The following is a 24,991-nucleotide window of genomic DNA, read 5'->3' on the forward strand; positions in this document are numbered from 1 at the left end:
TTAAATCCCCGCACGTGGAGGTACGTCTGTCACCGTGCCCTGTTAATTTGAAGACTTCTTGTTTCTCTCCGTCTTCTCCCCCTCAATTCCTCTCCAGATTCCTCTTCAGCCTCTTTATCTATTCCCACGCAATCATGGTTCATCTCGATGCTGTTAAGAAGGACAATGAGGTTGTCACCCCTGCTTCCCGTGGATTGGAGGCCGTCTCTGCCGCGGATATAAATGACTTCTACACCAATGTCTATGGCAGTCACTTTGCCGTAGACCACATGAGCCATCATGAAATGCCAGAGCGAGAAATGCCCCGGCAAATCGCCGCCCGGATGATCAAAGATGAGCTAAGTCTAGATGGCAATCCCAAACTCAATCTCGCCAGTTTTGTCACGACCTACATGGAAGAAGAGATCGAGCAGATCATGACCGACTCGTTCAGCAAGAACTTCATTGATTACGAAGAATACCCCCACACCGCCGAGATCCAGAACCGTTGTGTCAACATGATTGCTCGCCTTTTCAACTGCCCCACTGAAGCCTCCGGCGAGAATGCCATGGGCACCTCGACCATTGGATCTTCCGAAGCTATCATGCTGGGAACATTGGCTATGAAGAAACGGTGGCAAAACAAGCGCAAGGCTGAAGGGAAGGATGCCTCGCGTCCAAATATCGTTATGAACAGTGCCGTGCAGGTCTGCTGGGAGAAGGCTGCTCGCTATTTCGATATCGAGGAGAAATACGTCTACTGCACCGAGGATCGCTATGTCATCGACCCCAAGCAGGCGGTCGATCTGGTGGACGAGAACACGATTGGTATCTGCGCCATTCTGGGTACCACTTACACTGGTGAATATGAGGATATCAAGGCGATCAACGACCTGTTGATCGAACGCAACATTGACTGTCCGATCCACGTCGACGCGGCCAGCGGTGGTTTTGTCGTACCTTTCATTAACCCCGACCTCCTATGGGACTTCCGCTTGGAGAAGGTAGTTTCGATCAACGTCTCTGGCCACAAGTACGGCCTGGTCTACCCAGGTGTTGGCTGGGTCATGTGGCGGTCTCCAGAGTTCCTACCAAAGGAATTGGTGTTCAACATCAACTACCTGGGAGCTGACCAAGCCAGCTTTACCCTGAATTTCTCCAAGGGGGCATCTCATGTTATTGGCCAATACTACCAGTTGATTCGCCTGGGTAAAAGCGGATACCGCGCAATAATGTCCAATCTGATCCGCATCGCCGACTACATGACCTCTGAGCTTGAGAAGATGGGAATGGTCATTATGAGCCAGAGGGCCGGCCGTGGCCTGCCGCTAGTGGCCTGGCGCCTCCCATCAAGCGAGGATCGCGTGTACGACGAGTTTGCGGTAGCCCACCAGCTACGCGAGCGCGGCTGGATTGTGCCTGCATACACCATGGCACCTAATACCGAGCACATGAAGATGATGCGCATTGTGATTCGCGAGGATTTCAGCATGAACCGATGCGATAGTCTGCTCCAGGATTACAAACTTGCTATCCAGACCTTGCAATCTATGGACAACACTATGTTTGAAAGATACGAGGCGTATGTATCCCTAGCCATGGCCGGGCTGATCCCTATACTAATATCTTTATAGACACATGAAGAGCAGCCGTGATCAGCCTCGAAACACGTCACGTACTCACTCCATTTACAAAGACGAGAAGCACTCGCTGCAGGGAAAGACTGGAAAGACGCATGGCGTGTGTTGATTCACTCTATTGGTTCAACACTCTGTTTATTTCCAGGGTTTGAGTCAAAGAAGGGAGTCTGGGGAGATTAGAGAACTATGCGACCGTTATCACAATACATGTGTCATTTTGGCCAATATTCCTATCCAGTGTGCTGGTTCCTAGCTGTAGGATATGGATGAACCCATCCAGATGAAGGGAATGACTGCGGACATCGCCGCTACCCCCGCTAATCCTAATATAGTAAGTGCGTTCTTGCCTGCATATTATTAGGGGCCTTTATCCACGTGATCGCGCGTTCAAACGCGCGTTGATGTTTTCTTTTGCTTCGAGATTCCCAACCCCATACGGAGTAGTACGTACTGTTCACATCCTGCTCTTTGCACCTCTCCGAACCTCCTCTCCGCATTAATACCTCTTTCATTATGGATTATCTGTATCCTATACCCACCGAGGCCTCTCCCATGCCTACCGGGTCCCTTATCTCGCTGCCTACGCCCTCCTAAGGCCTTAGTTTCGGCACCCGCGATGAAGCTATGCAATCAATCAATACATTCGCCAAGGACCACGGTTACGCCATCACAATAAAGCGGTCTTCAGCGGGTAAACCTACCAAACTACACTGCTCTCGGAGCCCGGTTTACCGAGGTCGGGGTACGCAAGCAAGAAAAGCCTCTTCCCGCTCTACTGAGTGCCCGTTCCGGGCCGTACTACGGCTTAGTAGTGGACCTAGCGGTGATGGTAGATGGCGATTTCAAGTGAGCAATCACTACCATAATCACGATCCTACCGCCCTATCTACGCATGTACGCCACCGCCAGCAGGAACTCCGCGAGCATCAGGACGTTATATGCAGCAAACTACGCCAGGGTATCGCACCCCGGGTAATTAGAGAAGGGCTCCGTCTATCTGCACAAAACGCTGGCAGGGATTTAGGGCTCCGGACTCGGGATATTGTGAATTTTAAGAGTAAGATGAAGGCTGTCTCCTTGCTTAATAACACCCCAGTACAGGGACCTGATGATGTACCTAATGCCGGGGAGAAACAACTAATATTGAGAGCCATGTATATAATCCAGGATTTTGCGAGTGATAGAGCCTATCGGGTAGTAGAGGTAGATAGCAACCGATGTCTGTCCGTTTCGAAGTAGAGGTCACTGTCATAGGTAGTCTGGATCTTCTAACTGCAAATAAGCTATTGATAATGAAGAAGTCTTTGCTTTGAATGGAGCTCATTACTGAGGTCTAGGATGATATGAATGCATATTTGTTGCTTTGTTTGTTTCTTTCCTTTTTGTATCGCTGATGACGCCATACATACGCAGCGAGCAACCTAACATATTGAAGTAGCTCAACCCCTCTCTCATGTCTCTTACTGTGTAAATGTATGCCAATTATTCCTCCATTGCCCGATCATGAAGAGTATCTCGATTGACCCGCAGAGGAATGCCCCTCCAACTCGGGACCTTCCGCTGTCCACTTCTATCCCGGTACAATTACCTGGAGCCAAAGTGGTAAAGCAGCATCCCACTTCGCCAGGCAACGAAAATGGAGCCGTTTTCTTTGTGGGAACGGCCACTACAATCATGTTTGTTCAACTCCAGCATTTCTAGGGCATATGCTAAATGAAGTAGCGAGTGGGCTGGAATACGGATTATGACTGATGTCAGCACTTGATGCTTGGAACATTGACTATCCCAAAGCTGACTACCTAGTATATAATAGCCCAACTTCCTTCACGCGGGCGACCATGTTCATCTTGGCCCAGGCGTATCAAGCAAGCGCCTGACCGAACCGGCTGTCGACCTGCACGAACTACCTCGAATTGATCTGGTTCTTCTCTCGCATTATCATGAGTAGGTCTGGGGAGCAACTCATTGGGCAGACTCCTGTACTGATGTTGTCAGAGACCATTTTGATAGAAAGGTGGAGGCTTCATTGAGACGTGATCTCCCAATCATAACCACACCTCATGCAAAGGAGCACCTTACTTCTAAGAATGAGGATTCCTTCACATCTGTGCATGCACTCGATCCATTCGAGCAGATGAATGTCAACATTAAAGGCACAACAGGACCAACAGAGCCCCGGTTGCGGGTGACGGGAATGCCCGGACAGCATATACCTCCTAATTCAGTGGTACAGAAGCTCAATGCACTAGTCAGCGCAGTGAGTACCTAGATTTTATCTGTCGTTTTCGTTTCAATTACATGGCTATTCATCTAACAACCTGGAAGATTCCGCCAACCAACGGCTGGATGCTCGAGTTAGGCAGCGGCACCCATAACACTGCTGAATTCTCGTGTGGGTACCGGATCTACATCTCAGGTGACACCCTCATGGTAGATGAGCTGCACGAAATTCCCAAACGATATGCAGGCCAACAAATTGATCTGATGCTCGCCCATCTCGGCGGCACGACCATTCCATCTCCGCTGGTGGGAAGAATAATGGAACCGCTAGCGTTGATGGTCACTATGGATGCGGAGCAGGGCCTTCAATTGATTCAACTGATCCAGCCAGACATTACAATCCCAATCCACTATGATGATTACGACGTGTTTGCGAGTCCGCTGGAAGACTTCAAGCGGGTGGTTGAGGCGGCGGGGCTATCGGACAAGGTTGTGATTTTGGATCGCAGTGACCAATATCGCTTTCGTGTTAAGGGATAGCAGAGCACGACAGAAGCACCGGTGTGTTTGTCGTTCTATTTATGCGAGGCTGCTGGTTTCGTTAGTCCGGGGCTGAGCCGCTGAGGCAACCGACGTGCCAGTATTGATTTTTGACCCCACCAGTCTTGGTATGCATAACCTTTCTGCATAACTTCAGGTGTGGACACTCTTCTTCCCTTTTACTAGCAGTCTCTTGAAACTTTTGGGGACGATTTGAAGCCCTAGGGTGGCGATGCTCGTATGTGGCTCGTATAGTTCACATACCTCGTGTTTTAGTCTACATTTCACCCAAACTATTCGACTCCACAAGCGCGTTTGAATTTGCGGGGATGAGAGATTTTCTGGATTTCCTTTCAGCCTATTCGTGTCCTTTGATCTGTATCGTCTCATCTCTCTGGGGCTGGCGGCTAATGTAGTTCTATGGATTTGAGGTCATGTCAATGTACTTTCTGTCCATCTCCAGGATTTCATAGCTACTATCTTGGATGTCTGTATAGAGTCTAAGCGATAACCCCCAGGTCTTCTATGCCTTTCATAGTGCTCTAAAGCGTGTACAGACAGGCCAGCAAGGTCATCCATTGTTTACTTCCTATATATAGAACACAGCCTCTCCAATCACGGCCCGTCGAACGCAGATCCACCAAATCAGCCTCTCTCACCCTCTTTCCCCCCTTTTTCTTCGTGTTCTCAAGAGATCGATGAGCAGTGATGCACCTCTTCAAAAGGAAGTCGCCTTCGAATCGCACTACTCAACATTCCATGCGCAGTGCCGAACAGCTGGCAGACCCCGCGTTTACTCCACCGGCCCCCGACTTGGACCGGCGCTTCTCACAAATTGAGTACACGTACGACCCCGTCCCTGGTCCTGTACAAAATCAACAGACCTTGAATCGCTCTCAAAGCCAACGTACCACTTCGCGCGATCGCCCGACCGTTAACATTGTCGCCCCTGACGACTCGCAGCCTCGTCGCGGCAGAAAGGGCCTGTTCTCCTCCAGTATTGAGCGCAGCGCCTCGGTCAAGGGCAAGACCTCTCATTCCGCGCAACCTGTTTCACCCCGAGTTTCACATCCACAGACCCTGAACGAATCCGACGAGTTTCCCGAGCATTATTCCCATTCCGAGGACCTCACACCTGTGACCGCGGGATCTGCAGCTTCCCAAGAACAATACAAACAATCCCAACGAGGCCCCCGACCCTCTCATCCTGCTCACTCCCAAGATAGCTCTGAGTGGTCACAGCAGCGACCTGTGCAACCCCAACTTTACACCCAGCCGCCTCCACCGATTCGGCGGTCAAACACCGACCCATCCTTGCTCGATCCATACATTCGCCCATCACCGACCGAGATTGTGCCCGAGTCACCGCGATATCCGGAGAATCATCGTCAGGGACAACATTTTACTTCTCAGGATCCGGTACTGTCCCAGACTGACGAGCTGCTTTCCCCGTTACCGTCTCATAATCCTGACGCCATGCAGTCTTCCCCGCAGGCACCACAGGCCCAAGGTCAATTTCTGTTGGACAAAACACCATCGACAGGTTCGCAGGGTCGGAGTCGGCAGGGTAGCTTGTCGAACAACATGCCTGATCCCGGGCGGAGTACACCTACGAATACACACCGCCGCGAGGGGTCCGAGGAAATTGATGTGCGGGCATTGCTCCAGAAGCATGATGAGCTGCGTAAGACTTTCGTATTTTTTTGGTATTCAGCGATGAGAGATAGCTAACTATGAACAGAGGCCAAGTATTCCAAAGTGAAACGATACTACTTTGAGAAAGATGCGCAGGTTCAGCATCTTCAAAACACGGTAGCCCACCAGCGAATGGCGGTGTCGCGCACCGTCCTTGACGATAATGAATATTCGAACCGATTTCAACGACTTGACGGAGCTATCAAAGACCTTGCCTTTTCTGTGCGCAAAGACTGGCGCAGTATACCATCGTGGCTGAGCGGGATGGTCACCGATAATGCTTTGTCAGTGGGCACAAAGGAGATGACCGCGGTCGGACGGGCAGTGATCAGCCGATGGCTAGTAGAAGAGGTATTCCAGAGATACTTCCACCCATCCTTGGATGCAGCCTTCAGTGTGCAGCTAAAGAGTATCGAAATGAACCTGCGACGACAGCGACCGTCGTCCGACGAAGATCGCGATAATGCATCTGCCAGAATTTCCTACTGGCGCCGGACAACCTTTGACGGATTAACCGACTCTTTGACCGGACCCGAAGCTGACGAACACCGCGGACAGCTTGTCGAGCATCTAATCGTTGAACTCGCCGCATTCCTGGGATCGCAGTTAAAAGAGAGCGCGCAGCCAGGCCTGGAAGCCAGCGTGCGCATGATCATCGAAAACTCCATCAACATTATTGAGAAAATCCCCCTCGAAGCCCGTGATGTATGCGTCGATTACTTCCCACCGGGCATCTCCCTTACCGAGCAATACATGAAAGTCGAAGGCCCACTACCACCACTAAGCCAACCGCCCCCACCGCCAGACCCAGAGCAACTCGACGAGCCCAGCGCAGACGGAGACGCGTCAACCGGAGTCACCGAGAATGCCTCACCGTTGCACCACAAGCCCACGAAGAAGTCCTCCATCTTTGGCGGGTTGATAAGCCGCAAGCAAGCCCCCAATGAGATGGGTCGCCCGGCGCTAGGCCCCGGACCAACCGAAGATAAGAACGAGGTCGACGCAACCCCGAACAACCCGCGTATCCGCTTCGCAGCGTTTTTGGCTGTTGAGGTGCGTGGTAAGGGTCCTGCAACGGTGCTGGTCAAGTCACCCGTATGGTTGGTGGAGTGATTCATTTTGAGAGAGCGAAATTCAGCTCGGCAGCGGATTTCACTCCGAGCAATATCGCCGGTGTATATAGAGAGAGCTGTCACATGCTGGCATGGCGACGAAGATCATGACTTGCATATCCCTTGATATCCCAAAGCGCTTTCGGTCGTTCAGCGCTGGCAGTTTACAGTTGAAGTTGGACGAGTTTGATGTTTTTTTTTTTTTTTGGCCCTGTTTTCCCTTGACGACTAGAATCTGTGATTCGGCTATGATTGTGCTTTTTTTATGAGTAGAAAACTGTTCTCAAGTCCATGTTGATGGCATTCTTCGTATATCATGATCATCTTGCTCGTTCCATTACATTCAATTTGCAGCGGCTGGCGCACCGATGCCTCCAATAGATACCCTGCGATATCTCATGAACTAACCGATCTTACAAGGGTGGCGGCGTCAAATCCAAGCCCTCAACCTCCAATTTAAATGCATCATTCCGCGAGTAACTACCAGCAACGTCGAGGTCCAACCGTCCACGCTCACAATCATCCAGATCAATGCGCGTGATAGCCAGACCATCACCCGCTGCCACGGCAGCACTAGAATCCGTAGCTGCGGCCCCAGGCGCCGAATCGGTCACAGCCGCATCGCTATCATCCGGCACATCATCCGTGCACACTTCCCACAAGGGCCCGGCCAACACCTCCCCAAGCGGGGAGATGATACAACTCCCGCCACGACAGACATACTCCAAGTCCGACTCCGCAGTAGCCCGGAATTCCCTAATATTGGTCGTTGAAGTATCCTTCGTCTGACCCTGATCAGATTCCTGCTCATCACAATGAGCCTGTGGCCAGACAATCTCGTGCGGACCCTCAGCGGTGATGGACAGTTTCCGTGTACGGTCCTGGGACTTGACGGGGTCTGTCTGTCCTGGATCCGGAGCTGTGCGGACCTCTCGGGTCGGAAGTGTCTTTGTGCTTGTGTTCCCACTGGAAATCCACTCTGGTAGCTCAGAGTAACGCACACACTGGTTTGCCGAGAGGACGAAGCAGCGGCCTTCTATTCCGACGGTGCGCATGAGCGGGAGCCAGGTATCGCGGGCGTCCGCCGTGGGAGCGAGATAGATATTGACGTTCTGGGAGTAGAGGCTCTGACGCAGCAAAGGCATGTAGTTTTCCCAGCAGATGGCGGAAGCGAGAGTTAGCGGGATACCGTTTAGAGTTGTTGTCACGGCGCGGAGGGTGGAGGGGGATCCCTGGGCCCAGATCATACGTTCAGCTGCGGTCTATTCGAAGTCAATACCGGATGGCAAAATAAAAAACCGACAGGAAAAAATCAAAAAGAACATGAACATACCGGCATTACCTTCCTCCTCTTCCCCAAAACACCTCTCACAGGATCAACATAAACAACAGCACAATACAAACTCCCACCCGCCCTCTCCACCAACCCAGTAACCACAAACACACCCGTCTCCCTCGCAACCCTTTCAAGGAACTCCCTCGTCCCGTCTCCACGGAACCTCTTCCCCTCAGCAACCTCGAGTTTCCGCCCAACCCAGTCATCCCCCGCCCCAGCCGGCGTATCGCCCAAGTCGACGGCAGCCTTGAAATATTGCAGGAATTGCTCACGGCCACGCGGGTCTCGACTGCCAACCGCCGAGCCGAAGGAACATGTCCGCGGGTATCCGCCCAGATAGGCTTCTGGGAAGAGGAGGAGGTGGACGCCGCGACGGGCGGCGAGGGCGGTTGTTCGTTCGAGGGCGCGGAGGGTTGCGGGTAGGGTTTCGTGGGTGCGGGATTGGGCGACCGCTACCGTAAGGGAGGGCATTGTTGATTGTTCGCTTGATTTGTGAGTTGAAATTGGCTTGGAAAAGGAGAGAGGGAAAAGGAGAGAGGGAAAGGGAGAAAGGTAGAGAGAGGAATTGGGATTCACAGTGACGAGATGGGAGGGGAGGGGAACCATGGATGGAAGTGGGGAATGTGGGGAAGTGTAGAAATGTCGGGGAGAACCCCGGATTAGATGACTACGAGCGCGTCGTGTGGTGTTCACTAAAATTGATATCAGATCATGACAAAGAGCAATCAACCTGGCTATCTGATCCTTGGATACAGGTCATACGTGAAGAGGATGAGTACAAGACCAGGTAATTTCCGCTATTAGTCAATATGGACTCTCATACAGTCTGATTATCTACCCAGTAAAAAAAAGAAAAAGCCAGAGCAATATGCAAGACAATGACACAAGAACCCAGGGGACTAGAAGGGATGCGTATATACAAAAGAGAATCCCATGCAACCACAACCGACTCTTGTAAAGATGCGAATTGGGGAAATGACAAGACCCGGGTATAATGCGCCCATGCTAACGAACCAGCAAGCAAGATAGATGTCTGAACAGAATATAATGGAGAATGGATCAAAGCCCAAAGAATGGAAAGCTGAAAATGCAGAAAATGATATAATGAATGATGCGTAAATGCGATGGGGAATATTGTGAAATCAGTCAAAACGCATCAATCGGTTATAGGTAAGAATCTGCACAAGAAGAATTCCCAAGACCCCGTAAGGAATCAAGGAATTTAGGTGGAGATTCCATGGGCAGTAGCGGCTTGCTGCAGCACACGGGGCCAGCGCGAAATGAACTCGACATCGTCGAGGGCACCCTTGCCCTGGTTGCGCACGTACTGGGTGCTCGGGTCGATACGAGGCTCGTAGTCCCAGACGGTCTGTGTGCCCTGGATCAGAGCAGAGTAGACAAGACGGCGGCGGCGTTGCGAGCGCAGGACGTCCTGGTGGATCTTCTCCATGTCCCAGCGGGAAGCGGTCTCCTCGAGGAAGAATGCGAGAATCTTGCTCGGATCGGTGGTGTTGGGCAATGCAGGTGGGAGCTTGGCTGGGCTCGGTGTGCGAGGGGGAGTATGGGAGGGGAAGGGGAAGTCTGTGGTGGTGGTGCGCTGGGGAAGCGGCGATGCACGCGGGGTATCGCTGGGAGTTGGCAGGTTGATTGCGCTTGTTGAGCTGGTAGGCTTGGCTGCGATGGCTGCACGGGTGGGGCTAGATGGGATAGGCAGGTCGGCTGCTAGGTTGACCTTTTCTTCCGGATCGTTCACGATGTCGTATAGCATGGGTGGATCGATCGTCGAGTAGATGAACTTCCAGCGGCCACGACGAATCATCATGAGAGGAGCCTGGGTGCCCTCGCCCATGTACTCGCCGTACACAGTGTCCGTGCGCAGACCTTCGCCGCCGGTGAGGTACGGAACAAGAGAAACACCATCCAGTGGCAGTTCCGGGATAAGTTTGGCACCTGTCAGTTCTGCAAATGTTGGGAGAAGATCCATCGTAGACACATTCTCGGACACGCGCTTCGGAGCAAAACGCTTAGGGGAGTGGAAGAGGAAAGGAACGCGGGCCGAGTTCTCGAACCAGGTCATCTTGTACCATAGACCACGCTCGCCAAGCATGTCACCATGGTCACCGGTGAACACGATGATGGTGTCATCCGCCAGGCCAGTGTTATCGAGTACGCGCAGCAGCTTGCCGATGTTTGTGTCAACATATGTGCAGGCCGCGTAGTATGCACGACGCGCGGCACGGATGCGTTCGTCAGGAATATCTTTGTTGAACAAGTCGATACACTTGAGCACGCGCTGGGAGTGAGCATCCTGTTGGTCGTGTGGAATCGCTCCGTTCTTGGGGAGAGGGATCTCCACGTCGTTATACAAGTCCCAGAACTCCTTGGTCATGGCATATGGATCGTGGGGGTGCGTCATGGAAACCGTCAAGCAGAAAGGCTGTTCGTTGCGCTGACGGACATGGTCATACAAGTACTGGGTCGACTTATAAATGACCTCTTCGTCGTAGTCCAACTGATTAGTGCGTACGACAGGTCCGGCCTCCAGCACGGAAGACATGTTGTGATACCAGTCGGCACGGATGTCCTACATACAAATTAGTACGGTACCATAAATAGTTCATGGAACTTCACATACGGGTTCATCCCAGTTGACGGACCAGCCATAGTCACCGGGGTAGATATCACTGGTTAGGCGCTGTTCATAACCATGCAGTTGATCCGGGCCACAGAAGTGCATCTTGCCGGCCAGGGCTGTGTGATAACCCTCCCGTCGAAGATAATGGGCATAGGTAGGGGTATCAGCGGGCAAATCCGCCGCATTGTCGTATGCTCCAATCTTGGAGGGCAACTGGCCGCTCACCATGACAAAGCGTGAGGGAGCACACAGTGGTGAGTTACAGTAGGCCGAGTCGAAGACCACACCGCCATCAGCGAGGCGATCCAGATTGGGGGTCTTGATGGGGGAGTTCTTGTCATGCAGGGACAACAAGGGGGCGGCCATTTGGTCAGCCATAATGTACAGGATGTTTGGCTTCTTGGTCGCCATGATGAATACCAATTTACAAGAGACACCTGATATGTGTGAGGAGCTGAGACTTGAAGAAGCTGAAAAGGAAAGGAAAAGTTGGGGCGGAAGATTAGTATATGAAACCGAAGCTATGTGGGGAAATCGAAAAGAAAAAAAAAAGAAAAAAGAAAGAAAAAAAAACAAAAAAACATAAAAAGACCTAAAGAGGAAAGATGATACAAGATAACCCCAAACTGGGCTCAAAAAAGCGAAGCGACTCGAAAACGTTTGATTTCGTCAACTCCACATGAAGGCCAAGACGGAACAGTAGATGTATTTTAATTTCTCTCGATACCAGTGCAGATCGTGTCTATCTTACTCCGTACACCAGAACAATAGACATCATGCTGTAAATTGCCTTAAAGTACAAAGTACAGTAGTTCCCGCCTGCAACGGAGATCAGGGTGATCCGGCACTGACGTACGCCCAAAGGCCAAAGGCGATGGGATCATTTGCGGCATCGATGGTGTGATTTGGAGGATGTGGCAGATCGGACCGTGTATTGTAATGAAAACATGTACATTTGACTTTAACGACCATGGATTGTCATAATCTCTTGTGTCCCACTCCCAGCTGATGTTAAGATTGTAAATGTAAAGTACATGTCTCATCGATCACACGACCAGTGATTATCAATTGTAGCAATAAAGTCCCAAGCCCGACACGAGTGCCGAGTCGCCACAACGAAAGCACGACGGGGAGGTGTTACATCCGTCACATTCAAGATGTTCATGTTACCACCACGATACCAACAGTATGTGTAAGATAGCCACTCCATTCATCCCCTTCAAGTCCAAGACGTCAATAAAATAACCTCATCTCAACTCAAAAGCTTGTTGTACAAGGTTAAGCCTGAGTGCAGTTTTCACACGCACTCGACCCCGGAGTGGATAACGGCATCAACACCACTGCCCCATGGCAGCGTTTCCAGTGTAACGAAATTGTTAATACTTCTAACCAGTTTTGGCTTAGTGAATCCCGGAGCCGACGACTGGCACAACCTTGAGGTCCACAAGATCTTGCCGCTAACTTTCCAACCAATCAGTTCGATCACTCTTCCCCTGGGATACCCCGACAAGGTTAGTGGCGAAGCTTAGGAATAAAGGACCCGTTTGCTTGTCTTGACGCCCAATCACAACACCTGATTCGACATTAGCGGAAGGACAAAGATAACGACAAGTCTTGACCACCAGTAGGTTTTTTTCTCTCGGCAATGTCTTGGTGTTCGGTCTGAGTTTGCTTTCATTCATCAAATGTGAGTTTACAGTATCAGCAGCAAGAAAAGCAAGAAACCGATAGAATGTAACGCATCATAGCTCCACAATGACCAATTCCCCCTTTCCGAGCACGCCATGAGGCGGTCTATGGTCACCCCCGGATTTACAATGTTACGTACGGCGGAGGCAAACTTCAGTCACCGCCGTTTCTTAGACCCAGCTTACTCCACATGGCGACGTCCGGAATACACAGCACTTGGAACATGCGCATCGGATGGGTTTCCCCGATGCAGCATACCTATCCTGTTCTACTACATGGAACTTGGAAGCAAAGGCTCAAATCTTGAACTGGTCAGGAGATGCATAAATAGAATAGTATACGCCGGAGTGGTGGATGATCCCACCCATGCTTGTCAGACGGATCAAATCGTGAAAGGGTCATGGCGGCGAGAAGCCAAGTAATGAGATTAAAGAGATAAAGAACGGAAGATTGTGGGATACGTCGGGTCTAGTCGACTTTGATGGCACTGTTCGTTTCTGCGATTAGCGTGCTGCCGGTGCCATTTCAAAAGAGTGACCTTACCTATAGACACGCCTGACGAAGGCATAAGCAGCCAAAAAGCCAACGGTACCAGTCAAGAGCCCATACACAGCACAGGCGAGGAAACTGTAGCTGAAGAACAGCAAGCTCGAAACGAACCCAGTGATATGGAGCTTGAACAGGTAGTACCAGATGCAGTAGGCAAAGATCCAAACCGCACTGCTCCCACCAGTGAGGAAGCTCTGCCACCACCAGTGATAATTCTGAAAGAGTCAGCAAGGCAGCCCATAATCTGACCCAGAAGAATAATCTTACCTCGGAGCAAAGCTGGTTGTATGTTGCGATGACCGTCACCTCAATGACCGTCACAATCAGCACGGTTGAGACAACGCTCAGGAAGCCGAAGAAGTAGTAATAACCGGTCTTGTCTTGCCACAAGTTTTTGAAAATAAAGAGCAATTCGATGAAGAGAACCCCAAATGGGATGAGACCAGTAAGCAGAGGGCCGAAATAGCCATGAAGATACCAGGGCTGAGGTGGAATTTGGCGGGGAATCGCATTTGTCTTCAGTGGGTGCTCCCATGGTAATGCACGGACATATCCGACCCAGCTCCCAATGTAGACCAACGGAACTTGAATGAGGAGCCAAATGGCAAGCAAGCCAATGAGAGTGCTGAACGGGATTGCCGTACTTGATGCTTGAGCCCAGACAAACAGGTTCAGGATCAACACGAGGCTAAATGCCAGACCAGGGAAAAGGAAAGCAGTCTGAAATTGTAGATTAGTATGGCTCATAAAGGATGGGATTAGGGTGCGTACAATCAACGTGTTCTTGCGCCAAGCGGTGCCGCCGAAGGTCTTATAAAGCCTTCCCGAGAAATAACCAGAGAAGAGGCCAGCAAACACGAACAAGCCCATGCCAACACTGACAAAGCCACCACGGAAACTTGGATTCAGGACACCCAAGCAGCTGAGAAGAAGCAAGCCTGAAGCCATGAACAACAGCTGCATGCCTGATCCGACTAAGGGGGCAAGCAGACCACTATAAGCAGGAATCCGGAATACATCACCATGAAGAAGCTTCCAGCCACTTGTGTCTTCGAGTGCTTCTTCGTCCGACGAGTAATCCGCGTCACGCTCCACATCTGCATTATCATCAAACAGGCCCTCGGCCTTTTTCTCGCCAGACTTGCCACTCCTCCGTCGAGATTGGCCCTTGATCTTCCGGTCATCCATGGCGCCATCGCCACGACCCTTAAGGTCACCTTGCACCGTGCGGCTCCAGATCACGAACACAGTGACTCCCAGCACGGTAGAGATGATCAATGAGTTGATGATCGCCAGCCAGTGGGTTATCGAACTATCACTCTGGTTGGTGAAGTATAGGTCCCAGCGATCAGACCATTCAACACTAGTGTCCTCTCGGAAGTAAACAGAGTAGGTGTAGGGGATCTTCAAAGTGGCACCATCGTCATCCTCATCATCTTCTGGAATATAGGACAGCCCGGAATACTTCTCTTGCATCCGCGAGAGGTTAGGTGGGATATATAGCTGCAGACCGTCGTTGTTGTCGTGAACAGCCTTGGGGCATCCGTTCTCCTTGCGGTCTTCGGCGGTAATACTTTTCGGATACACCTCAAACCCAATGACCACCTTGCCTCCTTCGGGTGCGCTCCGCCAGCGGATGACAATGGTGAAGTGGTTGTTGATAAATAACCGTGACTGCCCGGTGATTGGAGAGATGTCTCGGTAGCCAAGTTTGAATCCGGACGCATAATACTTGCGGCTCCGATCCACGGTCACAAAGCTCGTGGCTCCTGGCAAGTTGTCGGCTATCCATTCTATCACATATCCCTGCTTAACGAGCTGGCGCGCCCATTTCACATCTGAGCGACTGACTTCGCGGGTGCAGAGAGACTGACATTCGACATCCTTCCCCATCGCAATCTCAAAGTCAGAGGTCATGATTCGATCACCACGTAGCACCTCCCCAATATTGAGCGAGATACTCTGGCCAGATCCGAATGGGGAGCCACCGTGTCGCTTACCGCTCGGTGGGCAGACGAACGGAAGGTCGAAATAGGCATATTGCAGTTCGGTGTGATCGGAAAAGATCTTGTTCACGAGAAGGGGAATGGGATCGTTGTCATTATATCGAGTGACCGAATATCCTAGTGATGGGAGAAGGTGTCAATGTCACATGCGTGATCTCTCTGATGCGCCTAATGCTTACCAGGGATATAAAATGCGCCCGTACAGGACACGAGCAACAGCACCCACAGTGTCCACTGACGGGGAGAAAACAGATTAATGGCCATGTTCACTGGACTCAAAGGAATCAACCCTGTCCTCGAGCCGGAGTGAGCGTGCAGCTATCAAGCTGCATGTACACAACGGACGTAGGAAGGCTGTAGGTCGGTGGGTTGCGGAGTATGGTTCCACAAAGGACAAATCCACACAACTTTACTGGATCGAGGTTGCGGTATCTTGTCCAAATGCTACAGTACTTCGTGGAGATAGGCGATAGAACAGATCGATGGTGGACTTGATTCTAGAAAGATCTAGAAAGCGCGTAACGGGGCGTCTGACTGCGCAAGAATCGACAGCCGGTATCTGCGGGGGTAACGAGTGAAAACGGCACTTAATGCCACAACAATGATAGCTGTTGGAAGTATCAAGAAGCAAAGGGCTGTGAGATCCTGGTTGGAATAGTGAGGGTGAGCTTGTTATCGTGACCTCCTGTGAGCGGGTGGGTCCCCGGATGACCTAATCGGAATGCCAGATCCCGTGCAGAGCCCAGACCCTGTGGCCTTTGACGGTGTTCTCGATAGGATCATAGGATGACAGCGACATGTCGGACAATTGCAATTATTTTCAGTAACTGCACAGTTGACTCGGAGAACACGATAGAAGGAGAACAGTGTGTATGCTAGTGCATGAATCTAGCACGCGCCACGCGGGTCCAATCATACAATCTGCAGCTCCCCGTTAGTCCCTCACATTGTGTAGTCGGCCCAATTCATGCTCAAGAAACTATTGCTATGGTAGACCGTTTAAAGGCAAGATATTTCCATGGATCTGTTAGACCTTTCACAACTGCGCGAGAGCCAAGAGGCAAGAGTCGCTGCATTCGCTACGAGGGCCCTAGGGAACTGCGAGCGGTGAGTTCATCAAACTAATTGGAGATCGCGTCGATCCTCAACGTCTCACTGGTCCGTTATAGATGCGAGCGCCTGGGCAAAACCTGTCACTTTTGAGAGCTACTGCACGTCAACGGGATGGTTCATGTAGAGAGGATTGTAGGGCGGAGGGCCTACCAGTTGGCGGAGGGCTTGCCAGTTGGCGGTAAGGATACAACTAATGGGGAGCTGTGAGTCGTGCTTCGGAGCACAGAGCCTTCCTTCGAGAGTTTCCCTCTTCACTAGGTACCTATGTATTCAGCATGCCGCCCGTGCTGCATGGCCGGGATATCTCATACACTTTGGACGTTTACACCAACTTTGTCCAGCACGGTATCCCAAGTCTCATCTGGGGCCTGTCTTCAAATACCCTAGGTCGCGCGTACAGCTCATTAGGTAGCTTTGGGAACAAAACCATCCAGCAAATACAGCATCCCAGTCATCCGACTAATAAATCGCGCTGCCGGTTCTACCGGCCTACGTCCTATTACCAGGAGGACTTTCAACGAAGTGGACCTGGACATAGAATGCAGGTAGGCCGACGGAGACATAGTGCTTGGCGATTGACTGGGCAAGCTGCTCTTTTTCGAGGTCCGTGATGGTGTTCGGACTGTGTTCGATATGCCAGACAGGCATTGTTGCGGTTTGGGTATTTTACGGCAAGTGGCGAGAAGTCCCCGTGTAGATTATGAAGGAATGTTGGTTGAATGAGTTGACAGATCACCGAGAAGCTCGGTGATGAGTGATATTATGACAGACTGTGTCGTTTTCGAAGAAGTGAATATGTGTCTCTTGAGTTTGTAGCACGAAGGAGCCGAAATCTCGAAATGATAGTGTAATGAACAGAATGGTGGGTCGGCTGGCAGCATAATAATTTTATGATCATTTCATCAACCTCGGGTGGCGACAACCCTCGCAATAGATCACCATATCATTAATTTCTTGGGCGAAGTCCATACTCTGCAACAAGTAATCCGATTCTAACTAATCAGATCAAAGATTACAAAGCTTGACTCTCCCGGTTATCTATCGATCCTATGTCGGACTTCGTTCGGAGTATTGAAGCCCGAAGGGGAAGTCCTTATCTCGTTCCTGACAAACGATCAACAGAGGATCAATTTGAAAGTGTCGACAGCTTAGAAATTCAAGATCTATTCCCTCTATAAAAGCCATGGATTCCTTCAGTGAAAGAGGTCTCTCACCAACGAACAAATCTTCCACAATATGTCCAACCAATTGATCTTTATTACCGGAGCCACGGGCTTTATTGGCAGCGCAACTGCGCTGGCAGCTCTCAAGGCTGGATACCGTCTGCGAGTCTGTCTTCGCAAGCCCTCTGAGCAATTGGAGGCCTTGCTGTCAGAGTATAGTAACCAAGTCGAGTTTGTTACTGTTCCAGATATCACCGCCGAGACGGCTTTCGACGGCAAGCTGAACGGTGTGGATTATGTGCTTCATCTTGCGTCTCCTCTTGCCCATGGAACGAACAAGGAATCCCACTTCGCCCCGGCTGTGAAAGGCACCACTGCCGTGCTGAAAGCAGCCGCAAAGGTGTCGAGCATCAAGAAAGTTGTCATCACTTCATCGATCGCCGCCTTCATCCCGTTAACTGGAATCCCTGCTGGTGATGTGATCAAAGGTACCGTATCCTCTCACATTTCGTCTCCCACTATGGCAGAAGAAAGGCATTAACAAGTTTTCAGAGGACAACGATTGGGACTTTTCGGTCGATGAACATGCAAATTTTGAGGACCCTGAAAACCCGGGCGCAACGCCAATGCGACTGTACATGGCCTCTAAGCTTCTTGCGAATCAGGCGACTTGGGATTTCCGGGCAACAGCCAAGCCGCATTATGCTTTGGTGACACTGCATCCTGCATTCGTGTTCGGTCACAATAATGTGCAGACGTCCGCAGACGTGACCGGGACCAACCGTCTTCTCTGGAATTTCATCATGAAAGGCGACCCTACTGTGAATATCGGAGGTGTGCATGTTCAAGATGTAGCCGATGCACAGATCAAAGCCTTGGATGCGAAAATTGTTGATGGCTCAAAGTATCTGCTGGCTGGACCAAAGATGACAGGCGCGAATGTTGCGCCCATCGTCAAGAAGTTCTATCCAGATTCCGGTGCATTGGTCACTGAAGACATCCAGGGTGGAGGGTTCCCAACTGATACGACCAAGGCGGAGACAGAGCTTGGTATGCAATGGCGCTCGGTTGAGACTCTCGTGCGAGATGTGATGGACCAGCAACTTGGATTTCTGTGATCAACCTACCTAAGCACAGGGTCCAATGTAACTATGTTTTTCTTTGATCGAAAAAAAATCAATTTATGTTCATGTTGTTTTCAGCCTGTAGTAAATGTTGTAAGTATAGGTTTCAAGAGAAAGTAGTGGACATTCTGGGGGCTGGGGTTGCAATGTAGATGTTGTGTAGTAACTGGACGGCCTGTTCTGCTCGAGAGTTCCATTCCTGTTGGTTCCCCATTTTTACCTGGAACAAAAGCTAAGGAGTTCTCTGACTTACCTGGTAGGATAGGAACTCCTGTTGCGCACAATATGCTACGTATCGCCTGGAGCCTTTTCGGTCTTGAAATTTTGATGTGCGTGACCTACCAAGCTCTGCCCAGCCTCTGACGACCTTGATAATCCCCGGACTTTCGACAATATTGGTTAGTTATTGGTTATGATTCTGAATACCAATCTCCCAGCTTTGGATCAGGCGACCCCAGATCTCGCTTTCATTGCTGGTCAGCACTCTCAAGTTGGGCCTCCTGGAAGCCCTATCCAGACTGGAGATCTTTCGGATGATGCATCGACCGATCCGGCAATTCTGGAGCGTAGGATCGTCGGTCATTGCGAATGTGTAGACAGTAGAATTGTAGAACGTGGAAAGAAGATAGCGGCTCGGCGTGTGAAGGCGATAGGTTGATTTCCAGGGGCTGGACGAAGTGTTTGGGGGAACGCGTTAGGGATGGCCCGATGGGCGCGTGATAGGCAAGCTGTCCGTAAATGGCAGGCGGAAAGTCGAACTCTTTACCTCCATAGGGGAAAAGCGGAAGGGTAAGGATGGGACCGGAAAGGGCAAACTATCCACAATAGGCACTGCAACTCCGAAATAGGCAACCAAAACTACGAACAACCAATCAGAGGGAAAATAATTCTGCCCGATTCTGTCCGGGATCATTTCGCCTGTAAGGCGACGCTTCGCGCCGCAACAACAAATCAACTTGAGCAGAACTCTGTTTAGGTTGTTGTTGTTGTTGCAATTTTTTAACGTCCGGCAGTAGCCGGGTGAGAACCCGGCTGCCTTAGGCCTCCCATGGGGCATGCAGACGTGCTAAGCTGAGACTAGGTCTAAACTAATGCAGCCGATGTACATAATCGGGCTGCGAGGTAGTACAATGGATGTAAAGCCAAACGGTTGGTAGATATTCAAGCAGGAAGTTGGGAGCTGAATGTTCAACTTCCCCTGCTCGGAAGATATTTGCAAACAGGTATGATCCCTCCTAATCATAATGTCAAATGTCAATTTCCGCGTGGTAAGCATTGGCCAGTTGACCGCGCCTGCGAACTGTTCCAGTAGAGTGGCATCTTGGCGGTACCTTGGAATCAGGAGAGCTTGTGGAATTGCACCAAGTTGCACTCAATATAGAGCCCAGAGGGTTCTTGCATTTCCCTTGTATCGAGCTGTAGATCTATAAGTACGGAGTACCTAGAAACCATTCGAGACTAAAACTACGGATTCTTCCATCGGACTCGCACAGCTGTGTAGCTCTAATACCTATCGGAGGGTTAGTTATGGAAAAATGATATAGATTAGTCTGAACAGGTACACAGTAGAGTGAAGAGTCTAGAACTCTAGATTCTGCAACTCTTCTACGGGCTGATCGCTGCCACTAGAAAAACATCTAAAGCGTGTTCAATGATATTATGGTGGGTCGAATATTGGCTGCTGTCAGGATCCAGCAATGACTACTTTCGTGATAGGGCAGATCTTGCACGTGCCACTTGGAGCACCCGCCCAAGATGCTACTCATGGAGTCAATGTCTTTCAATCCGCCATGGACGACCTCGACAGCTTCACCCAGAGGCCAGACTTGAGGTTTCGTTACACATGCGACAATTGATGATACGTTCATCGACTGGATGGCTTGGATGACAACTTCATTCGAGCCGCAGCCCTTGAGCCTCCGTTCACTGGGCAGGTCAGCGCCGGAGATTCACAGCTATGCCAATATAGACGCCGTGAGCACAGAATAAGGCCCGATGCTAGATTGGAAGGTGATTCAGTGAAAGATTTTGAAGACTCAAATCAGAACATGAGATACCCGGACAACTGCACTCAGGCAGTGACGGTGGCTGATATTCAACACATAATCTATTCTCAATACATCCACCAGACTTTACGAAGCCATATGGCGGGGAACGTTACGAAGGGTGTGCACATGTTGAAATAATAGCCGAGATTGGGGCTGAAAACCTGAAACATCAGACATGTCAACCTCGTCCACGGCACCCAATAACTGAACTGAAATGGCGTTATGCTGACCTTGGTGGTGGGTTTGTGCCGTTTTGTGGGGTTTATTTTCCGACCTGTGTGTCCATGGCCATATCGTTGTCACCTAACAAGCTATGCCCTGTGCACCACATAGCTACCTGTCTAAGCCTTTGTGTCCGTGTCCGAGTGCGTTTCAGACTTCACCCGCCAAGATGTCCCATATTTCAACAGGACTCCAGCTGGCTGTTGATGCTTCCTTCGAGCTCCCATCACAGTACTAAAAGGCATTATACGCACCACGTCGATTTATGCAGTGGCATTGGCACTGTAACTCGACCATGGAGCCGCGTTTCAGCCCCGCCTACCCAGCTCACCGGCCAACTCCGTACAGTGAGCGCTGCGGATCAGGCTCCAACATAAAATTGTCAACGGCCCAGAATCACCGGAATTCAGTGCGTATCGGACGGATCAATGAGATCTATTTTGGGAGTCGTCAGGGCCGCAGTCGCAACATGGACTCACGGCTATATAACCCTAAGCCGCTGATGTCTTCAAATAATCTCATCACATACATCCATCAATCCATAGCCCGAAGACACAATGAGCAACTCAACGGAGCACTCGTCCGAATACTGCACGCTTGACCTTTGTCCAATCACCGAAGCATACGTCTACTACGTGCCTTCGCTGGCAGGGAATGCCATCTTTGTGGCCATCTTCGCGCTTTTGTTGGTAGCGCAAATAGTTCTGGGCATTCGATATCGAACCTGGGCATATTTGGCTGGATTGTTTGGAGGATTGGTGCTTGAGGTCATTGGCTATGCAGGACGAATCCAGATGCACTACAATCCATTCCGCTTTGACCCTTACCTGGAGTACGTCCATAGCCTCTACGTGTATCTTCTCACCACTGACCAACACTGACAATCACAAACAGATACCTGATCTGCCTCACAATCGGCCCCGCATTCATCAGTGCCTCGATCTATATCTGTCTCGGACGAATTGTGGTAGTCTATGGCGAAAGCATCTCATTCCTTCGCCCGCGGACTTACACCATTGTCTTCATCATCTGTGATCTGATCTCACTACTCCTCCAGGCTGCTGGCGGTGCCATAACCTCCGTCGCCGACGCTGACGAGGCCGACCTATCCCAAGCCGGCATCAACATCATGATCGCCGGTCTGGCTAGCCAGGTTGCCTCCCTCGCCATCTTCATGGCTCTTTGTCTAGCGTTTGCCTGGAATGTGCACAAGAACAAGCATGAACTCAATCCAGACCCATCTATGGTCAAGCTCCGCAGTAGTATGAAGTGGAAGGCGTTCATAGGAGGTGAGTTTTGCACCTCAGTCTTTATATCTCCGTGGCTAGTAGTGGCAGTTGCTGACTACAAGTGCAGGCCTCATTTTAGCAACGATTACGATCTTTATCCGCTCCGTGTTCCGAGTCGCAGAGCTAAAGAGTGGATTCCACAGCGCATTGGCGAATGACGAAGTCATGTTCATGATTTTGGAGGGTGCTATGATGGCAATTGCGCTGCTGTGTTTGACTATTCTTCATCCTGGTGTGTGCTTCGCTGGCCATTGGAATACTACCAAATGGACGTTTCGCAAAAATGCTCGAGACAGCGAGATGAGCATGCTATCTCTGGTTCCCGAGCATGAGAGGACTGGACACAGTGATTATGCATCTAGGTGAAGGGACATGAGTGTGGGTGTCAAAAGATCTGTTGAGATGTGTACACCTGTCAGCTATTTCTTGTCTAGTCTTCACGCGATGGCACTATCATGTGTACCCCTCTTGGCAGTTCAATAGTACACCATTGGACGAATCTCGTTTGTTGGCTCTGAAAAACGAAAGTAGGATACCGACAACATGGAGTGGCTTTAGCGTGGTATACGCTGCTGTGCGTTGTACTTTGGTTGCATACTGTCGTCAAGTCTGGGTGGATGTGCAGATTGGAAAGCGAAGAGGTCAGTCACGACGGGATGGGCCTTTTTAATGTTTAAATGCAGAATCTTCCTTAACAGATGGGACGAGACAAGCATGTCCAGTATATGCTTCAGCCAGGATGTGCATACGACAATATTTTGTCCTGGTTTAGGTTTACAAATAGCGGGAACCGTTCTAACCATGTGCCCGGCTAGGAGATGCCCGGCTAGGATAGGTTCAACCAACGGTATGATGCATACAAAATTGGTGACTCAAGTAATGGATTGGATGGAAGTGATTGCATACCATTTTCAGCTCCTTATAGGAATCACGTAAAGCTGGTTAAATGTACACAGAAGAAAGCATGCTAGATGGGGAATGGAAACGTCATAGATACCGAGGGAGCCCGTCACCCCTCGCAAGTTCAGGAGCACTCGAGGTCATCGTGTAAAGTCGTCACAAGGCTGTGCTAGAAGGAAGAATGAAAAGCAACCCAAATTCTCATGGGTGGCTGAGGAGGTACTCCACTGCTCCTTGAACACTTCCGCCCGTGCGACGCAAGGCCTCGATGTTCCTCTCGAACTCGAAGAACCCCATATCATTCAGTTGTCGCAACTGATCGGCATATCTCTCCTCTGGAGGGCGGGTGTCTGTAGGTGGCGCGGCACCGAAACCGTTCCCAAATCCACCAAGACCACCACCACCGAATAGAGCTGCCAAGGGATTTCCACCCGCGGCCCCACCCTCGGCACCCTGTCCACCCATTCCCTGCATCATTTGTGAGAGAAGTGCAGGGTCACGAAGGAACGGATTCTGCTGAAGGTTCTGAAGGTTGAACGGGTTGCCGCCGCCCTCGCCGGCTTGTCCAGCGTTGCCGAACAAAGCTGGGTTCAGGAGAGAGGCGAAGGGATTTTGCGCAGCTTGAGGGGGTTGGCCTTCGGCAGGGGCAGTAGATTCAGCTCCTTGCGTAGCGCCGGGCTGAGTTGCTCCTGGTGTGGCAGGAGGTTGCGCCTGGTTCGTGAAGGGGTTGGCTCCAAAGAGAGCACCGAAAGGGTTCGCATTACCAAACGGATTTTGAGGCATCTGCCCAAACGGATTCGCTTGCGCATTCTGTTGTTGAGCACCTTGGTTCTCGTCGGCGGTCGTGTTGGTTACACCTGGGGCGGGAAAAGCACTATCACCACCTCCGAGTCCGCCGCCCATTCCCATAGCTCGCTGCATTTGCATCATCTGCCGGAGTGAGCTCGGATCCGTCAACATACGGCGAAACTCGGGGCTTTGCATCATTTGTCGAACTCCAGGTCCCATGTCGCGAAGCATGGGGTTCTGCTGGATCATCATGTCGATCATAGCGGGGTTTTGTAGGGCTTCATTTATGGTCGATTGGAACTGAGGATTCTCGAGCATGTTAAGCATTGACTCGGTATCAGGGGGAGGGCCCATCTAAAAGGCATCAGAAGTTAGCCAACTGTTAAGAAGCATTGGGGAACCAATTCCGATAAGCTCACTTACCCCACCATCAGGGCCGAAGAGACCTGCTCCAGGAAGTTGTGCGAACCCAGCATATCGTGCACCAGTCAATCCCGCGAGTGGGTTGTTGCCAGTACCGGCGGCGAGATTAGTTGGGACACCAGCTGCCGCCGGGCTTGGGGTTGCTCCAGCGGCCGCGGTACCCGAGCTAGGCTGCGCAGCTGTGTTCTGGCGTTGTTGATTGCTTGCAGCACTCTTCACTAAATGAATGGTATGGCCGTCCTTGATATTATATGCCTGGAGTGTCTCATTGTCCTTCAGAACCCGGCCTGAGTAGATCAAACGCTGACGTTCTGCGGGGGTATCGGCATATTCAGAGCTCGAGAGCTTCGACTTGAGATCCGACACCAGGGTGGTGAGCGGAAGTGTAAGGGTATATTTGGCATCGGTCGATGACTTGACAGTGAAGGTAATAGGAGCCTCCTCCGTGGCAGCCGTATCATCGGCCATGACGGTGTACTGTATGATGCTTGTGAAGCAGGTGGGGTTGTGATTGGGCTA

The 24,991-nt window shown here is 50.8% G+C and overlaps 10 protein-coding genes across 10 annotated transcripts; 5 read left to right on the top strand and 5 right to left on the bottom strand.

The window, feature by feature from the left end:
• Nucleotides 1–134: 134 nt before the first annotated feature.
• N7515_003135 (glutamate decarboxylase) lies at nucleotides 135–1,728 on the top strand (the record flags this gene model as incomplete). The annotated part of the gene is made up of 2 exons (XM_056663879.1): nucleotides 135–1,561; nucleotides 1,614–1,728. 2 exons carry the CDS (start codon nucleotides 135–137, stop codon nucleotides 1,726–1,728), a joined length of 1,542 nt encoding a protein of 513 aa, XP_056522936.1.
• Nucleotides 1,729–3,122: 1,394 nt separating this feature from the next.
• On the top strand, nucleotides 3,123–4,379 carry N7515_003136 (MBL fold metallo-hydrolase; the record flags this gene model as incomplete). The annotated part of the gene is made up of 5 exons (XM_056663880.1): nucleotides 3,123–3,295; nucleotides 3,342–3,372; nucleotides 3,433–3,563; nucleotides 3,615–3,876; nucleotides 3,945–4,379. 5 exons carry the CDS (start codon nucleotides 3,123–3,125, stop codon nucleotides 4,377–4,379), a joined length of 1,032 nt encoding a protein of 343 aa, XP_056522937.1.
• Nucleotides 4,380–5,087: 708 nt separating this feature from the next.
• Nucleotides 5,088–7,187, top strand: N7515_003137 (uncharacterized protein; the record flags this gene model as incomplete). Its single annotated transcript, XM_056663881.1, has 2 exons — nucleotides 5,088–6,063; nucleotides 6,121–7,187. The coding sequence occupies 2 exons, from the start codon at nucleotides 5,088–5,090 to the stop codon at nucleotides 7,185–7,187; spliced, it is 2,043 nt and encodes a 680-aa protein (XP_056522938.1).
• Nucleotides 7,188–7,599: 412 nt separating this feature from the next.
• N7515_003138 (nitrilase) lies at nucleotides 7,600–8,993 on the bottom strand (the record flags this gene model as incomplete). Its single annotated transcript, XM_056663882.1, has 2 exons — nucleotides 7,600–8,448; nucleotides 8,520–8,993. The coding sequence occupies 2 exons, from the start codon at nucleotides 8,991–8,993 to the stop codon at nucleotides 7,600–7,602; spliced, it is 1,323 nt and encodes a 440-aa protein (XP_056522939.1).
• Nucleotides 8,994–9,744: 751 nt separating this feature from the next.
• On the bottom strand, nucleotides 9,745–11,568 carry N7515_003139 (putative choline sulfatase; the record flags this gene model as incomplete). The annotated part of the gene is made up of 2 exons (XM_056663883.1): nucleotides 9,745–11,106; nucleotides 11,158–11,568. The coding sequence occupies 2 exons, from the start codon at nucleotides 11,566–11,568 to the stop codon at nucleotides 9,745–9,747; spliced, it is 1,773 nt and encodes a 590-aa protein (XP_056522940.1).
• A 1,746-nt stretch (nucleotides 11,569–13,314) lies between these two features.
• Nucleotides 13,315–15,665, bottom strand: N7515_003140 (transmembrane 9 family protein; the record flags this gene model as incomplete). Its single annotated transcript, XM_056663884.1, has 5 exons — nucleotides 13,315–13,333; nucleotides 13,390–13,610; nucleotides 13,663–14,115; nucleotides 14,167–15,518; nucleotides 15,581–15,665. The coding sequence occupies 5 exons, from the start codon at nucleotides 15,663–15,665 to the stop codon at nucleotides 13,315–13,317; spliced, it is 2,130 nt and encodes a 709-aa protein (XP_056522941.1).
• A 2,085-nt stretch (nucleotides 15,666–17,750) lies between these two features.
• N7515_003141 (NAD-dependent epimerase/dehydratase) lies at nucleotides 17,751–18,795 on the top strand (the record flags this gene model as incomplete). Its single annotated transcript, XM_056663885.1, has 2 exons — nucleotides 17,751–18,165; nucleotides 18,230–18,795. 2 exons carry the CDS (start codon nucleotides 17,751–17,753, stop codon nucleotides 18,793–18,795), a joined length of 981 nt encoding a protein of 326 aa, XP_056522942.1.
• Nucleotides 18,796–19,204: 409 nt separating this feature from the next.
• On the bottom strand, nucleotides 19,205–19,384 carry N7515_003142 (uncharacterized protein; the record flags this gene model as incomplete). The annotated part of the gene is made up of 1 exon (XM_056663886.1): nucleotides 19,205–19,384. One exon carries the CDS (start codon nucleotides 19,382–19,384, stop codon nucleotides 19,205–19,207), a length of 180 nt encoding a protein of 59 aa, XP_056522943.1.
• Nucleotides 19,385–21,628: 2,244 nt separating this feature from the next.
• Nucleotides 21,629–22,726, top strand: N7515_003143 (RTA1 domain-containing protein; the record flags this gene model as incomplete). The annotated part of the gene is made up of 3 exons (XM_056663887.1): nucleotides 21,629–21,903; nucleotides 21,966–22,360; nucleotides 22,428–22,726. The coding sequence occupies 3 exons, from the start codon at nucleotides 21,629–21,631 to the stop codon at nucleotides 22,724–22,726; spliced, it is 969 nt and encodes a 322-aa protein (XP_056522944.1).
• Nucleotides 22,727–23,461: 735 nt separating this feature from the next.
• N7515_003144 (ubiquitin domain-containing protein DSK2) lies at nucleotides 23,462–24,940 on the bottom strand (the record flags this gene model as incomplete). The annotated part of the gene is made up of 2 exons (XM_056663888.1): nucleotides 23,462–24,403; nucleotides 24,473–24,940. The coding sequence occupies 2 exons, from the start codon at nucleotides 24,938–24,940 to the stop codon at nucleotides 23,462–23,464; spliced, it is 1,410 nt and encodes a 469-aa protein (XP_056522945.1).
• Between the last annotated feature and the right edge of the window lie 51 nt (nucleotides 24,941–24,991).

This window comes from Penicillium bovifimosum, assembly GCF_028826915.1.
Source record: "Penicillium bovifimosum strain IBT 22155 chromosome Unknown utg000003l_segment0_segment0, whole genome shotgun sequence".
NCBI classification, from domain to species: Eukaryota; Fungi; Ascomycota; class Eurotiomycetes; order Eurotiales; family Aspergillaceae; genus Penicillium; species Penicillium bovifimosum.